General features: G+C 41.8%; 2 protein-coding genes across 5 annotated transcripts in view; one reads left to right on the plus strand and one right to left on the minus strand.

Annotated features, from left to right (window-relative positions):
* Nucleotides 1–97: 97 nt before the first annotated feature.
* On the minus strand, nt 98–7,523 carry EEF1AKMT2 (EEF1A lysine methyltransferase 2). Of its 4 annotated transcripts, none has more exons than XM_081193092.1 (6): nt 7,274–7,523; nt 5,728–5,799; nt 4,526–4,640; nt 2,103–2,214; nt 878–1,090; nt 98–282 (listed from the first exon to the last, which is right to left on the minus strand). In XM_081193092.1, the coding sequence occupies exons 1-6, from the start codon at nt 7,324–7,326 to the stop codon at nt 185–187; spliced, it is 663 nt and encodes a 220-aa protein (XP_081049218.1). In that variant the 5' UTR covers nt 7,327–7,523; the 3' UTR covers nt 98–184. The 4 variants fall into 4 exon arrangements, with proteins under 4 accessions (XP_081049218.1, XP_081049217.1, XP_081049220.1 ...); XM_081193091.1 differs by having other exon boundaries at nt 98–285; nt 7,274–7,522; XM_081193094.1 differs by having other exon boundaries at nt 5,734–5,799; nt 7,274–7,519.
* Nucleotides 7,524–7,558: 35 nt separating this feature from the next.
* The window catches only part of ABRAXAS2 (abraxas 2, BRISC complex subunit), a 32,345-nt gene continuing 23,309 nt past the window's right edge, over nt 7,559–16,594 (plus strand). The window contains exons 1-3 of the mRNA XM_081193044.1: nt 7,559–8,033; nt 15,104–15,194; nt 15,847–15,883. Of these exons, the coding sequence (XP_081049170.1) occupies nt 7,962–8,033; nt 15,104–15,194; nt 15,847–15,883 (200 nt within the window). The 5' untranslated portion in view covers nt 7,559–7,961. The remainder of the gene's footprint in view (nt 8,034–15,103; nt 15,195–15,846; nt 15,884–16,594) is intronic.

Consider the following 16,594-nt stretch of genomic DNA (forward strand, 5'->3'; position numbering starts at 1 on the left):
TACTGGTAGCTTTTCCTAATTTGCGCCAGCACTATTTGAAGTAGTATAAAATGCTGATATAATGACATACTGCAATAAGGAGTAGTTAAGAGAAAGCTGTTTCTGAAACCTGTATTTTTTTATACAAAATGTCAGTGAAATTTAGAATGAAGTCTTTATCCAAACTTCACCTAAAAAGAAAACTTCATAATTTCTGTTGGAAAACCAAGGCAGTTACACTGTTTCCAGTTCTTCCTCCAAAGCAGAATGTGGGTGTTGGCAGTTCCTCCAGAAGATGAAAGCCTGCTAACCATAAGAAAAATGCTTTTGTTAGGAACAAATGAAGCTATATCCTCATTCGATAGCTACTTATATTAATTCGAAATGGAGCACAGACAAATTAGAAGACTCTACCACTTTCTATAGACTTGTATGTTTTATATCGCTGACCAATATTGCCAAGTTAAAATTTAGTCCTCGTATTATTAGCAGACAACAGGCTGCTATCATGCCAGTAATTCCAATTTTCCCCAACCACCAATGTCAATAATTACTTCTGGAATCAGAAAACAGCTTGGGGACCAGAAAATCCAAAGTCTATTTACCTTCTGTAAATACAAACTTGGTTAATTTATCTGCAAGAATGCCTTCTCCTCTATCAACCTGCCTGTGATGGCTCAGGTTAGCAAAAAGTACATCTGAATTCCAAGTATTCAGGCAGAAACCATATTCACAGAAATTCACACACAATTTATTAAGCATCAGCCCTAGAACAACTTTGCAGTGGTTGCTCTATCTATATCGATTCAGGCTGAGCAGGTTAAGTCGGGACACAAAGCTCTCTCACTAGTACTGTATCTTAATATCCGAAATACCTTAAAGAGAGGCATGCACTCACCTTCTTTGAACTCTTTGAGCAGCTCCTCTTTGGTCCAGTTACAAGACGTTATGATGAAAAAGCCTCCAGGCTTCAACACTCTGTGCAGGGAATTCACATATTGCTTCCTCTTCTGTGCCGCATTGTCTGGGTTCAGACTGATTGCGTCAAAAGTCCCTTTATCAATGCAAACCTGAAAGTCTGATAATGCATCTGATGGATTTAAAATATCTTCTACCTGTAGAAGGTAGTTATAGCTGTCAAACCTCTTACTGCAGTCATTACTTAATATTTTCCTATCAGGTCTACTATGCCTATGCCTTCCTAGGATCATAGAAAGAAAAGAAGTGCAGAACACTCCTAAACCAGGCATTCAGGGATATTTTATTTATTTGCTTGTTTAGATATTGCTGCATCATTCATCAACAAAATCTACAGGGCAGTTTACAAAACATTTCTCGTAAGAACAGTAAAATACAGACTAATTAAAAAAAGGAAACATAAAATCAATGTAAGGCAGCATAAAATCATCAATATAATATGATGGAGACATCTAGATCTTATTCCCATACATGGGAAACTGGGGTCACAGGACAACAACCCTGAAAGAATAATCTCTGAATCTTGGTTGTGTAAACAAAACCTGGTAGACAGTGTATTCCGTGTAGTGCCAAAAAACATTTCATACCACTTTTTAGTTTAGAAGAGATGAGGCAATCTCCACATATGGGAGTAATTGGTCCAGGGTCATACACATTAAAAACCTATTCAGAAGAAAGTCCCGCTATGTTCAATGAAACTTCTAGGTAAGTGTGAAAACAAAAAGCCTCGCCTGACATTTGCCCCAATTTCAACGTTTGGTATTCAGTTGAAGACTGGCTTTGGAAATTCCATTTAGTTTTCATGACCAACATCCAACGATAGACCTTCCCTCAGTAAATATGTCTAAGCCCATATTAAGGCCATTTAAATTAGTGCCCATCACAACATCTTGTGGCAATAAATTCTATGTAATGAAGCACACAAGGAAACTTTTGAAACTTTCAAAAGGGGGGTGGGGCTCAGGCTTTTGCTTTATGACAGAGGAAGAAAAAATATATTTATCCTCTCACTGCAACATGCCTAATTTTATAAATGTCCATCCCTCAGTTATTTTTTCCTAAGCTAAGTTATTCCAAATTGTTAGCCTTTTTATAGGAAAAGCCCTCCTATCCCCATACTCTTATCATTTTGCATCCATGAAAACCTACCTGCAACTTAATGTGAGGCAACCCTTCTTTTTCCATTATGCTTTTTGAAAGCTGCACTGCAGGCAAAGAATAGTCAACTCCTGTAAGATTGGTATAACCAGATTTGGCCTAAAGAGAGGAAAAGTCCATTAAGCCCTAAATGTTTCATTGGCTTACTAGTTGATTTTCATGGCATTTACTCTGAAGAAAATCTATACAGTGGTACCTCTGGAGGTGAACAGGATCCATTCCGGAGCCCCTTTTGCATCCTGAAGCAAACACAACCCACGCGGGTCGCAACTCGCCGCTTCCGCGCATGCGCGTGACGTCATTTTGAGCATCTGCGCATGCGCGAGCGGCGAAACCCGGAAGTAACATGCTCAACCTGAAGCTACTTCAACCCGAGGTATGACTGTACAAGATTGAAACACGACAGCAAACAATGCCAAGTTATAGAAGAAAATGCAACAAAGATCATGCACTTGTGCATCAAAGATGCTGAACTGCAGCACATATTTTACAAGAGAGGAGATATTATAGCATTAAATCTCAGATGCATGCATGTAATACCTTCGCTCTGTTTTTCTTCTAAACTTCATATACTTTGTGGGATCCTTATGTTTCAGTCCTGCATAGTCACAGCTAGCTTAGATCACTGTGAAAAGTCAACCAAGCTTCAGGCCTACACTATACCTTAAGATAGTTCCTGATATTTATTCCTGCTTTTATTCCAGAGGACCCATGAAAGAATCAGATTCCATTTCAATTTTTAAGCTGACAAAATTGTTAAAGGCTAATTCACTGCATTAAAGGCAAGGCTGAACATTAAGTGTTACTGATAACACTCCATGTGAAGAAAAAGGGGGAAATCTCATGTGGGATCCCAAATCATGCCAGGCTACAGCACTGAAACAATATGCACAACAAATAAAGGTACCGGTAGTTATATTGGCCTACCACTTAAAATTAGGCTCCAGAATTGTTAATGTAAGTGCTGTCTAGTTTTCAGTGTTCCTTTTTCCATTTACTTTTACCTAAGGGTGAAGACAGATCTGGACAACAACTGGATTTTGTATTTCTAAAAAATGAAGGATCTTATGTTTCTCCTTTGCAGCAGCAGATATAACTTAAATTCAGCAATGCAACTAACAGAGCTTCATTTGTATGTTCAATACTGCCAGCAACGTTCCATCTTAAGACCATTTGCTGGTGTCAAAAATTTTCTCTCTCCCCTTCCCCTTGTATTGTTTACCATTTTGCCTAATACAAGTTATGGAGAACTCAAAAACTTTCTCACTATTTAGTAACATTTGGTTGGCCCCATAAAGCTATTGCTGTAATCTAGTTCTTGGAATTTTAAGTAGTATAGCAGCTGGAGGATATTGGGCAAATGTAAAAGATAATTTGAGCTGAAATTCAGGAAAGCTAAAATTGCCTTGGCTGCTTAAGGAAGCAAGCATGAAAGACCACAAGGACTATTTCTACATAACAAAGTTTGAACACTTTCCATGGGCGAGTTCAAGCTGTAATCTGGAAAGACTACTGAGCGTTGCATCAGAACACTATTACAGCGATGTATTTGTGGATTTCATAAACTGGCTCAGAACAGGGTGCTTTCAAAGGCAACACTGACACAAAAGAAGTGGTTATGTGCACAAAATCAATTTTTCACCTTTCTAGTGCTACATGACATCCATAGTCTTAAATCAACCTTACCAGAAGACAGATACTAGTTGAAGTCAGGTCACACATCTCACTACAAAGGAGATGTAAAACCTCTCTCTCTCTCTCTCTCTCTCTCTCTCTCTCTCTCACACACACACACACACACACACACACACACACACACACACAATGTTAATTCAGGCAGCAATTTAAGACTACTTGTTTAGACAGGCCTCTGGAACATAACTGGAGTGAGAATGTATAATAATGTAACACTGATTATTATTGCATGTTGTGTTGTGCACTGCAGTTCTACTTTTATTTTTAATGCTGTATTTTTTATTGTTAGCTGCCTTAGGTTCTCATCAGATGAAGAGGAAGGGTATAGGAAATAAACTGAGAATTCAGTGTAACACATGAAACCATTTTAGATACTCTGGGCTGATTTTGTGATGCTTCTTCTTTTGATAATATTTTATTTCTTTCTTTCATAGCATTTATATGCTGCTTAATTGTAAAATAAAACCCTCAAAGCAGTTTTAAAACTTTTGGATGTTTAAAGCGACAAACACATACACAATAATTTTTATGCAACTGAACTGTAACAATTCATATTCAGAATGAATTCCTATGGTACAATAATGGAGATGGAGATAGGCCACTGCAGTGTTAAATTACATGGACGTTGTGCATTTTAACTAATGTTTTAACTCTTGCTTGCTCTGTCACTAGTTTTAGATTTGCATTGAAAAACACCAGATTTACAAATACCAACCAATTCAACCAGCAGAACACCGTTTCCTGTTCCAATGTCAAGCACAGAGCTGTCCAGGGGTATCTTTTGCTTTTCTATCCATCTAATTAAACGAGTCATGCTTTCTTCACCAAACCTAATCAGAAACAGAGGTTCAGGTAACTAACACTGTTAGACTACACAAAACAAAGGCAAACGAACATTGTCAATCTCATGCAATGCATCCACTTCATGATGGCATCAATCTCAAGAGATCACATTGCAAGTTAGTTTGGCTTAATTTTGTAAGCGAATGGATGGCTCTGAAACCTGCTGGGTTAACATTACAGAAGATGAGATGGGTTTGGTGTTGTTTTTTAATCTATAGAGACACAAAGCAGCAGTGCAACTTTGTCTATGCACTTATTCAATTTTTGACAAACATCAGGGATATGAACAATTGGCCTCTACCAAGCAGACTGTAGCCAGCAATTCATTTCCCACATAAAAAACAGATGCCACATGATAATTAGCTATTTTAATTTGCAACAGGTTTAGCCTAGACAAGAGCTGGTGTTTTTAATGAAAACCTCTGCATCACATTACCAGTACTCTAAGCCAGTGTTTCCCAACCGGTGTTCCGCGGCACACGAGTGTGCCGTGAGACATCGGCTGGTGTGCCGCGAGATGCCTGGAGGGAGGCGGGTGAGTCGGGCGGCGAGAGGCGGGGCGGCGGCGGCGAGGAGAGGCCGCGCCTCCTGCTGCTGCCTGGCGCTCCTCCTCGCAGCCGGCAGCGCTGCCTGGGCGCCTCCGCGCGACTCTGCCTCGCTGGGTTTGGTCTCCCAGCAGAGACGGGTCACACGCGCACCTCCCTCCCTCCCTCAGCCTGCGCGGAGGGAGAGCCAGAGAGAGGCATCGCTCCTGCGCGGCGGGAGAGGGAGCAGCCGGAGCGATGCCCCAAACGAGCTGAATTCCGAGCGAGGGACTGAGGGGGGAGGGAAAAAACTTTCACTTTCGTGCGTCCCTCCCGGCGTGACGCTGCGCGCTGACGTCACGGGGCGGGGCTTTAATGGTGGTGTGCCGCGAGATTTTTTTTCAGTAAACAGGTGTGCCGTTGCCCAAAAACGTTTGGGAAACACTGCTCTAAGCAAAACAGCAGATGTACCATTTTATTTTATTGCATGCGCTTTTACAAAGAAAATAATGCAAAAACATTTAATGCAGCATGTTATGTTGTTACTGACACTTGCCAGATCTCACCAGGAGCACCATTTTCCTTAAAATATTCCAGTTCCCGTTCATATGCTGCATCCCAACTACAGGGAGAAAACAACATGGAAGTTAACATTGCAATGGCTTCATATCTTGTAATCCAATAGTGTGGAAGGACTACATAAGGAAGTAGGGCTACCCTGTTACCAGAGAAACCCAGAGCCCATCCTTTATCTTAACCCTACCCACCACTGATCCAAAACTTGATCCAGTCCCAGTGAAGCTACAGAATATGCCAACTAACGTAAGAGTAAGCTCCACTGAATGCAGCACTACCTCCTTACAAGTAAGTATACACAGGAGAGCACTGCATGATTTATCATCCCCCCACGCCCCAAAAATATACCACATCTTACAATGACTATGTTTTCAAACCTTAAAAGCAAGTCGCCCCAGGGTGCCACGGCACACTGGCTGACAACCTACATATGCAAAAAGTAAGCAAATTAACATTTGCAAGTAAAGGAAGTTGTGCTCCTCTGGCAAAACGTATTAACCAGATGTCTATGGGAAACCAGTGAACAGGACACGAGTGCAACACAACTTTCCCTGCTTGTGAGTCCTCACCACAGTTATTCAGAGGAATACCACATCCAAACTAAACTTACATTTTTAGTTTCTAAAATGAAATATACCACTTGGTTCAAGCCAGCCTAATAGTCACACATTTTACCTAGAACTCTCTCACACCAATCCCAGATGTGAGATTCTGCACATGCCCTTAGGTGCCATTTTTACACCACACAATCCAGAGTATTCTAGGCCCAAGAAAGGCCCTGAACCTGTACTTAAGATCAGTCGACAAAAGCTTTACCAACACACATGCACAAACTTACTCTGGATTCATTCATAGGGCCGATATTAAAAACCATATTGCCATGGCAGTTGCCACACAAACGGTAATCCTCCTCTACTCTGTACGGAATTGCATTTAACAGAAATTTAACCTTCACATTTCCCCCTCCACTGATTTGTATGCAGTTGTCAGGTAATGTTGTGCATTTCAGAATGCAACCACTCTTCACATATAATTTAAATCAATTAAATAAAAAAACACAACACTTCCCCATAGGACAAGATTTAAACCCCTTGTTTCCGTTTTGCTTTTTGAAACCGTGCAGCTGACCGTCTTAACAGGGGTTAGTCTAAAAACAAATGAAGTTGTTTTAAAATAATAATAACGAGGTGGGTTTTTCGTTCCTTTATATGATGGTGGTGGTGATGATGTTTTGCACATCATTAAAAGCAAGTGGGGGGGGGGACTCCGGCAAGTCATCAGGACACTCAGTTTTGCCACTGAACCAGAGGACTTATTCAATTAGGGCGTTCTAGGATCAATCTAGGTTAAGGTGAATACAGGTCCCATTGCAGTAAATGCAAGTCGAGTCCCATTGACTTCAAGGAGATTCGAGCTCCATCAACGGGATTTGGATTCAGCCCAAACGTCGCGAAGGGAAGGCGAAGCCTCCCGCGATGGCTCCAGCCCAGCCGCTCCCCACGCGGCGGCGCAGCACTCACTGCTCTTTGGTGCCCAGGGCCGAAGGGCCGAACTCCTCCTCCCGGGCGCCCATTGCCGAACGGCGGCCAGCCCGATCGCGACAGGAAGCAGCGCGCTGCCACCCCAGCTCTTTAATCTTTGCCTCTCTAGGCTGCTGGAGGACCTGCCCTTCCTTGCTCCTTTAACCTCTTCCTGTGGGGTTTTGAGGGTAAGGCTGGAAGCACCAGCTGTTTCCGAGGATACAGTTGCCGCGGCGGGAAGAAAAGCCGGGGGGGGGCGGAGAGAGAGGGGGGGGGAAACCTACCATGCCCCGCCTCCATTACGTCACCTCTTCTCTAACTCAGCTCTGGGGAAGAGGAAGCGGTTCAACCTCCATTGCAGTCAATAGGAGATTTCCTGTAATTGGTGGGAACCGGGGGTGGGCCACTGGCCCCAGCTACGAGAAATGAAAGAAGGCCTTGCTCCGAATCCTGACGTTCTCCGCGCAGCTATTTCGCCATACCGCGCCTTTTCACTGCCAGACCCCGGGTGCTCCTGAGGGGCCTCTTCCCTCACACCCATGGGCTACTAACGGCTCGCGGGGAAACTACGTTTCCCAGGAGACCTCGCGGCGCTCGCCGGAAGCCCGGGCGCGAGGGTGAGCCGGGGAGGCGCAGGTGCGGTGGCTTGTGGGACCGTCGTCGGAGGTGGCGGCGGCGGGGCTCCATCATGGCGGCTTCCATTTCAGGCTACACGTTCAGTTCCGTTTATTACTACAGCACCAACAGTAGCGCCGACCATGTAAGTGCCCCGTGTGAGGCGACGTTTCTCCCTCACACACACACACACTTCCCGGGGGGGGGGCAGGGGGGCAAGCCTTGCGCGAGAGGAAACGGTCGTGAGAGGGAAGAAGGGGGAGGCGGCGATAGGAAGCGGAGCGCGGCTGAAAGGGGCGGCAGGTAGCCTGGGCCGAGCCGCCGTGGGAAGCGGGATGCGAGGGGGAAGAAAGCTGTGTTTTGGAGGGGGTGGCAGGGCGAGTGGGCGACCTTTTGGGAAGACAGCCATTCGAAGTGGGGAGAAGCAAAACGCGTGCTGAGAATACAAAACAGCTGAGCTTGATAACGAAGCCGCCCGTGGAGCCGTCATGCAGCTTTTCCCAACCTGGTGCCCTGGGCGCTTTCACTTGGTATTTATGAAGCAACATGTAGAGACTGGCTTTGGAGATAATACAATCTGTTAAAAAGAAAAGAAATCTCGTTGGATGTATCTGTAGAAGCTGTTTTGTTTACCTATAGAAACAAAGGGAGCAGTAAAATAGGACCACTGTAGTAATAAAAACTATTTTTGTTTATAGTGACGGGGTTCAGCCGTGGTAAGCTGCAGTGTTAGGATGCTAGAAGAATTGAATATAGCAAGAGAAGCCTGATAGAACAGTTCCCTGTGCTTTGTTTTTCTAGGGGAGGAGGGTGGGAATCTGATTCATTAGCAATAATGCATGGATGCCAAATGCAATTGCAGTTACAGCAAACCTAGACAGTTCCAAACTGTTTAGGTTTGTGTTTAAATTATTAAAATATTTGTAAAATATGCTAAATTATCAAAAACGTGAGGCAAACTGAAAACTACTGAATGCAAAATATGCTGTTTTTTCAATTAAATTTATTTTATTTTGAGAACCCTCAATACTGGATGTAACTCACTTGTTTGTTTTCTAGGTGAGAAACCTCCGGGGGGGGGGGGGGGGAGAGATGAAAAGATCTAGGTGAAGGCTATAGATAGTGATGGTTTAAGACAGGGGTCAGCAACCTTTTTCAGCCGTGGACCAGTCCACTGTCCCTCAGACCATGTGGTGGGCCAGACTATATTTTGGAAAAACAAAAACGAATTCCTATGCCCCACAAATAACCCAGAGATGCATTTTAAATAAAAGGACACATTCTACTCACGTAATAACACGCTGATTCCCAGACTGTCCGTGTGCCGGATTGAGAAGGCAATTGAGCCACATCCGGCCCACGGGCCTTAGGTTTCCTACCCCTGGTTTAAGCTGAGAGACAAAACTACCCACCAGTTGGTGAAGTTCTGAATGTTCCCCTTCAGAAGTACTACTAGGTGACTGCAGCATGATGTTAAGTCTATCCTTTAGATAGTTGCAGGTGGTGTTTTATTTGTATGTTTCCTTGCTTAAGTTCTTTATCAATACACCTTCATTATACTGATTCTGTAATATCTTTAACAATGTTGCATTCTTTTAGTATGTGTTTGAGTGTTTCCTGATGTGGTGTAATGGTTATAATGCTGTAAGTGGACTAATGGACTAAGACCTCTAGAAACTTAAGGCTCAAATTTCTGGGAGATGGGTCCTTCTGAAGTTCTTTTGGGCAGAATGAGATGCAGTTGGTGATGGATGGTCAGATAACAAAATATTTGGATAGTTCTAGGCCAGGTGGTCAACTCCAGGTTCTGAGTATAACTGGTGCTGGGCAATAAGGATGGATTAGAAATCCTATTGTACAGCTGATCAGTAGTCTGGTATGGTGTTGAAGATTTGCAGGCTTTTGTTTCTGCGAAGTTCTCAACGTTTATGTTGGAAATTTTGTTGGTGTGTCTCTGGAATTCATTGCTACCATTACAAGGTAAAAGGTACCATTACAACCATGGGGCTGTCACATTCTATCAGCCTACCACATGTTATGGGTTGCACACAAGTTTGGCAATAGCTTGAACTCAAGTGGCAGAAGACTTAAATGTAGCAGCATATGAGCCCATTTTTTTGACCCACTGTGACAATAATAATGATGGCAAAATGCATCTACACCACGATTCTGTTAGTTTGTTGTAGACCAACAAATTTTTTCGGGGGAGCTTACAGTAGCTTTCAATGACGTCCATAACATGATACAGTAATACCTCTGCGAACATCCGCCTCATCTAGCGTCCATTCCAGCAAATGTCCACAACAAACCCAGAAGTACCAGAACGGATTACTTCCGGGTTTGCTGCTTGCGCATGGGCACATGTGCAAACTGCTCCACACGCATACGCGGCGCTTTGCCCTGCGTCCTTTTCAGCTAGCAGCCAGGGCTCTGGAACGGAACCCAGTCGCCAAACAAGGTACAACTGTAATTGTAAAACCCATAGAGGTGCAGTGGAATATTTTTGCTTTGAGGATATAATCACCTGCAGCTATCTTAGCCTGGATGTCATAAATTCTGCAGTTTGGTCTCTGAATATGTCAAACCAACTTACTTTGCTGGGGATTTCAAGGATGGCTTATAACATTGAGAAGGAATGACTGGTTGGAGCCAGGAAGTGAGACAAGCCTCCTTGTAAGAACAAGTGGCTTCCACAACCTTGAAAAAGATGGTTAAGATCACACACAAAGAATCCTCAATCATAAGTACCGGTTAATCACATATATTTGCTTTTAGAGCAAAGTGCTCAAGAGAGTGATGGCTGTGCATTTCCAGTTTCACTGAACAGATGTATTTCAAGCTGAATTTAACAATGAAACAGTGGTCCTTACTATGATGGATAATGTTTATGCTGGGGAAAGAAAAGAGTCCACCTAGAAGCTTTCAGTGTTCTTGGATACTAGATGGTATCCTTCTGGTTTAACTGTCTCGGTTGGGGATCAGGGACACTGCACTAACGTGGTTCAATACTTATCTCAATAGTTAGTTAGTTTTCTGTATGGGCAACTCCCTGTTTCTGGGTCATTGCATATGTCGGCAGAGTGAGCATAAGCCCATCCCATTCCTCCTTCCAGGGCCGAAATGATGTGTTCAAAATTTCCCAGGCGCATTTTGCACTTGGCTATCGGCCACTTGAGACCAAGTGAAGATGTCCAGGCACCAGGATGGTACCTGATGTCTCCACTATCTGGAGGTGCATGTCTGGGGATCCTTGGATCTTGACTGTTTCCACACACTAGCACAACATCCTGTAGAATTCTGTCTGTTATATTTTATCTGTATAAAGTAAGCAGCACATAAGCAGCACACAAAACGCTACCAAACCATTCTACGTTCTAAATGTTATATTAATAATCCAAAAATTGAGAGAGCTCACATAGAACGTAGAATGGTTTGGTAGCGTTTTATGTGCCACTTATGTTCTGCTTACTTTATACTGTTATATTTTATCTGCACAAACAGAATGAATTTCAGAAACCAATAAGTTTTATTGAAAAATAAGACTTTTTAGCTATCTGGCCCCAAAATGGCAATTAGACTTTCTGCTTTTGAGACTGTAACCCTGGTTGAAGAAGCCATTTGGCACCTAACCTACATATTTGAATTTATAACACTGGTCATACGCCAATTGAACACGTGCAAAATGGTTGCCACCTGTATATATATCATTCTTACTAAATTTATTGGATACTTTGTCTTGCTGAAGGAAAATCAAAGCATCTTTTTAAAAACAAAACCCCAACTTTAAAAGGCCATAGATAGTTAACAGCCAAAGGCCAGATTGAAGAGGAATGTTTTTGCTTGGCGCCTAAAGATATCTGCCAACAGTTCCAGGCAAACCTCCTGAAGAGAGCATTTCACACATACGGAACACATAAAATGTCTGTTCTTTTTTTGCCTCTGGACCTCCCATGAAGGGTGCACACAAAGACGGCCCTCAGATGATAATCACAGGGTCCGGATTGGTTCACATGGGGAGAGCTGGTCCTTGAGGTATTGGGGGTGGCGGCCATGGAAAGGGCTTTCTTTGTTGCTGAATGTTCTTCACAGGGAGGCTCACTTGGGTGCCAAACTTTATATGATTCTGACACTTTTTATTCACACAGACTTCCTAAACTGGTTAACTCTTATTTAATCCCATGACTCTTTCATCTATTCCCAGTTTACTGCTTTTATACTACTTGCAGAAATGTGTTCTCATTGTTATTAGAATGTCCTGTAAGATGTTCTAAGAGTTTAGAAGTTGCAGGGTAGGCTAGAAAATGTTTTAAATGATACATTTTGCATGAATTTGTATCCTTCAGTTTACCAACAGGAATGGAGGGATCGCTGCATAGAAGGGGCAGGGAGGAAGCGATCGGAGAGGCTTGTCACATTGGCATTGTTTGGTGTTGTCCAATTGAAGCCATAGTAGGAGTTCCATAATGTGTTTTGACTTATTGAACAGTAAACATATTGAGCATAATTATGTGCAGCTCCTTCATAATTCTCTTGCTATTTTGGGCATATACTAGCATTACCCCCCCAAAAAAAAGTACTTTTGGAATGATAATCATGAAATCGTGTAGAATTTTCATGTTATATTTTCAGTGTATATTCCTCTATGCTATTCTGTCCATAGATGGAATCTGTTCACCTGTGGGAAGAAACCAATTAAGAACAAAGTAACATATTCTGTTCAGAATCTTTAGACTCCTCTTGTTAAGGAGGTTATGTCTCTTTCCTAACACCATAAAAATGCTATGCTTTGTTTTAATTTTTGTTTTTGTTTTCTTGTTTCAAACAAAAAACTAATTTGCAGTTGAATATTAATGGATTTTTGGATTACCATTAATTGTGTTTAAGTTTATATGAGCTACTTTGGGGGCTAACAATGTAGAGTATAGATTTGGAAAACAATATTCCCCAAACTTGTGGTTTATTGGGTAAAACAATATGACTGTTTTAGGAAAACAGGCCTATTTTAATTTTATTTTGCTTGTTGATTAATAGCAAACAAATAAGTTAATGGTATCTTTGGTTTCTGTTACATTATTTTATTTACAGATCTGTAAATTTTATTTACAGATTTTATTTACAGATCTGTGTGCTAAATTCAGTACTTTTTGTCCTTCAGATGAACTTTTTGTTTGCAACTTAAACAATTTTGACTTCAGATCAGTGAATTCTGTTGTCTGCTCTGGAAGGCAAGCTTCTTAAAGTGCAAGCTGTTCCAAAGCCCCAAATAGGAATGTTCTGCCTACTTTTTGCAGTATGCAGCTACTGGATTGTAGCTTTTGCAAATACTGTATGCACTGGTTTGTGTTCTCTGATAGCATTTTGTAGTCCTGTTTTATCTGTGGAATGCTTGCTCTATACATTATTTCAGAACCAAGTAGCTTGCATGTCATTTTCAATAGTGAAGTGAAGAAGCCAACTTTCAAATTCCATTTGTGTACTTAGGATAGACTACAGAGAACAAGAGAAGTTCTAAGCTTCTGTTTTTACCTTCTCTATTCAGCAAGCTTTATCGTTGTCTTGCTCTTATTTTCATATCTTTCTAAGCCCCTTTTTGGGTTACATCTGACTTCATTGTAGGAAGAAAATAGTCTTGATGTGATAGGATGTAAACATAAGTCCTGTGCTAAGAATTGAAAATGCTGTGTTCCGTAAATAGAATCTAAAGGTCCCAATTTTTCTGCCTCTGTGAACCTGCTTCATATTTCCAGCAGGGGCCCATGTGACACACTGGCCACATTCACACATTCACTATGTGTATAAGCTGGAACTGAGACAAAGCAAACCCTCAGGCTTGTAGACTCCCGATTCCTCCTCTATTTCAGCTAAGTGAAGGACTTAACCAGCATTTCCCCCCAATTTATTTTTCTGAATCTCTGCTTCTTGTCAGGGGTTCTGGTTGAAAACAAACCCATGGTTTGAAGTTTGCTTATTTTGAAACCAAATTCAGGGAAACTGAAATTATATACTAGTGAAGCCATTTTGGTTGCATAAGAGGAGAAGAGAGGCAGTGGTAAGCCATAGGTTAGTATTGTGTGCAAAATAATTTATTAACCGGTCAACTTCAGTGATATTCCAGTGAAGAATTTTTTGGCATTCCACTATATATAATGAATATACAAAATCTCAGTGTAATTTAAATACACAGGAAATAAAGGGAAAACATTTAACAGTCTTTGATATAACATACTTTATTGCATGAGGCTACTATTGAGCCATCCTGGCAGTTTGATTTAGCAATCTATCTCTTTAATGAGTGAATTTATCCTACTGCATGAATGGAAGTTTAGTCTGCACAACCCTGGAATGCACATGCACAACCCTGGAATGATCCTAGCTAGAACATGTGCCCACTTTGATTCAGAAAGAGAGCTTATTAACCCCATAGGATACAGGGGTCTTAGTACTCTTAACATGAGTCAACAGTGTGATACAGCAGCAAAAAAGCTAATTCTGTTCCAGGCCGCATCTACAGAAGTATGGTGTCCATACATACCACTCTGTTCTGCCCTGGTCAGACCACACATGGAATACTGTGTCCAATTCTTGGCACCATAATTTAAGAATAATGTTGACAAGCTGGAACATATGCAGAGGAGGGCAACTAAGATGATCAAGGGTCTGGAAACAAAGCCTTATGAGGAACAGTTGAAGAAGCTGGGAATGTTTAGCCTGGAATAGAGGGGACTGAGAGGAGATATGATAGCCACCTTCAGATATCCCAAGGGCTATCACCTGGAAGAGGAAACAAGCTTGTTTTCTCCTGTTCTGGAAGGTAGGACTCAAACCAATGGCTTCAAATTACAAGAATGAGATTCTGACTAAATATCAGAAAGAACTTTCTGACGGTGAAAGCTGTTCGGCAGTGGAACAGACTCTCATGAGAGGCAGTAGACTCTGCTTCCTTGGAGGTTTTTAAGCAAAGGTTGGATGGCCATTAGTCATGGATGCTTTAGCTGAGATTCCAGCATTACAGGGGTTGAACCAGATGACCTTTGGGGTACTTCCCAACTGTACGATTCTATTATTCTATGAGTAGAGGTCCATTTGTGCAACCTTGGATTGTGCCCTTAATAATTTAAGTTACATGTAGTTATGAAAACTGCATGAAGATAAAACATGATGGAGTACAATTGTAGGTTTTGTCATTAATCATAATTATTTTGTTCAATTTTATAGGAAGGATTTCTTTTGGGAGAGATAAGGCAAGAGGAGACGTTTAGTATTAGTGACTCTCAAATCAGCAACATTGAATTTCTGCAAGTTATTGGTAAGTAGCTACGGTTTAATAACTTGCACTGCAATTGAGCCTCATTCATTCATTCATTCATTTCACTCCCATGTTTAATGCTTTGAATTAACAAAAATTGGTTAGATAAGTTTCTTGACAGAAATATGTGGAACTCTGTTCACTACTGCTACTTGATTTTCTACTTTCTGTGGCATATGATAAAACGTCCCAGGTGTACACTTCAGGGCTTCGGGAACAGGTAGTTAAGAAAAGAGCAGCTACTTCATGAGGCCATTTGCACCTGGGTACATGTTTTTCTAGTTCAGCAGATACACAGCTGAGTTACATACCTTTTTCTTGTGCTTGAAATACAGTTCAGTTCCTAAGGGGGAAGGAAGCCACTGGATTGGAAGTGTGGCTACATGTTTATAAGTGCTAAGTGTTGTTCCAATATCCGTAGAATAGTGCCCTTTTGTTGATTATGGTAAAAATAATATGACTAATGAGCAAAACACTTGTATAGGTTAATTTCATTGATGTTAGAAACGTTCTATATATGTTCAGGGAAATGGAATTGGGTATTTGCTCTTGGGTTGATGTTTTGGGGGGGGGACATGTGGGGTACATCTTGGTAGCTTTCCACTTGACGCAAAGTATAACTGAAACTTCCACTGTCAATTTCTTGTTACAGATATCCATAATCATGAGCCTTGTTCCAAACTCTTTAGGTAAGTTACTTTGTCATCTTTATCTTTTTCCTCTGTGCCAATTGTAGGTGGGCTGAAACCAGCATTAGTATAACTGTCAGAATGAGCATCCAGTCTAATATTCTAATTACTAATTTTTAAATCAATACCACAGGTGTTATGAAAGAACATCCTTCAACTTTATAAAGAACAAAAATAAATCCTGAATGTGCTTGGGAGCTCCCATATGTCGTATACATTATTTCCCATATTTGCAATGCATCACATTAAAAGCAATACCTAAATGAGTCTTTTCTCCTTATAAAGTCTCCTTTTAAAAATAAATTCTTTTTTAAAATTCAGCTCATCCTTTCAGAGACTTAGAAATATGACTAGCTTGTGGATTTATGTGGATTTATTGTTATGGCTAAAAGAATGTAGATGCCAAGTTGCCCTGTTTGTACCAAGTGATTTAATAGGAAGTAAGTTTTTAAGTCCTCAGCACCTAGGACTTGCCAATCGCATGGTCGGCGGTTCAAATCCCCGCGGCGGGGTGCACTCCCGTCGTTCGGTCCCAGCGCCTGCCAACCTAGCAGTTCGAAAGCACCTCCGGGTGCAAGTAGATAAATAGGGACCGCTTACTAGCGGGAAGGTAAACAGCGTTCTGTGTGTTGCACTGGCTCGCCAGATGCAGCTTGTCACGCTGGCCACGTGACCCAGAAGTGTCTGCGGACAGTGCTGGCTCCCGGCCTA

This window comes from Podarcis bocagei, assembly GCF_964188305.1.
Source record: "Podarcis bocagei genome assembly, chromosome: 4".
NCBI classification, from domain to species: domain Eukaryota; kingdom Metazoa; phylum Chordata; class Lepidosauria; order Squamata; family Lacertidae; genus Podarcis; species Podarcis bocagei.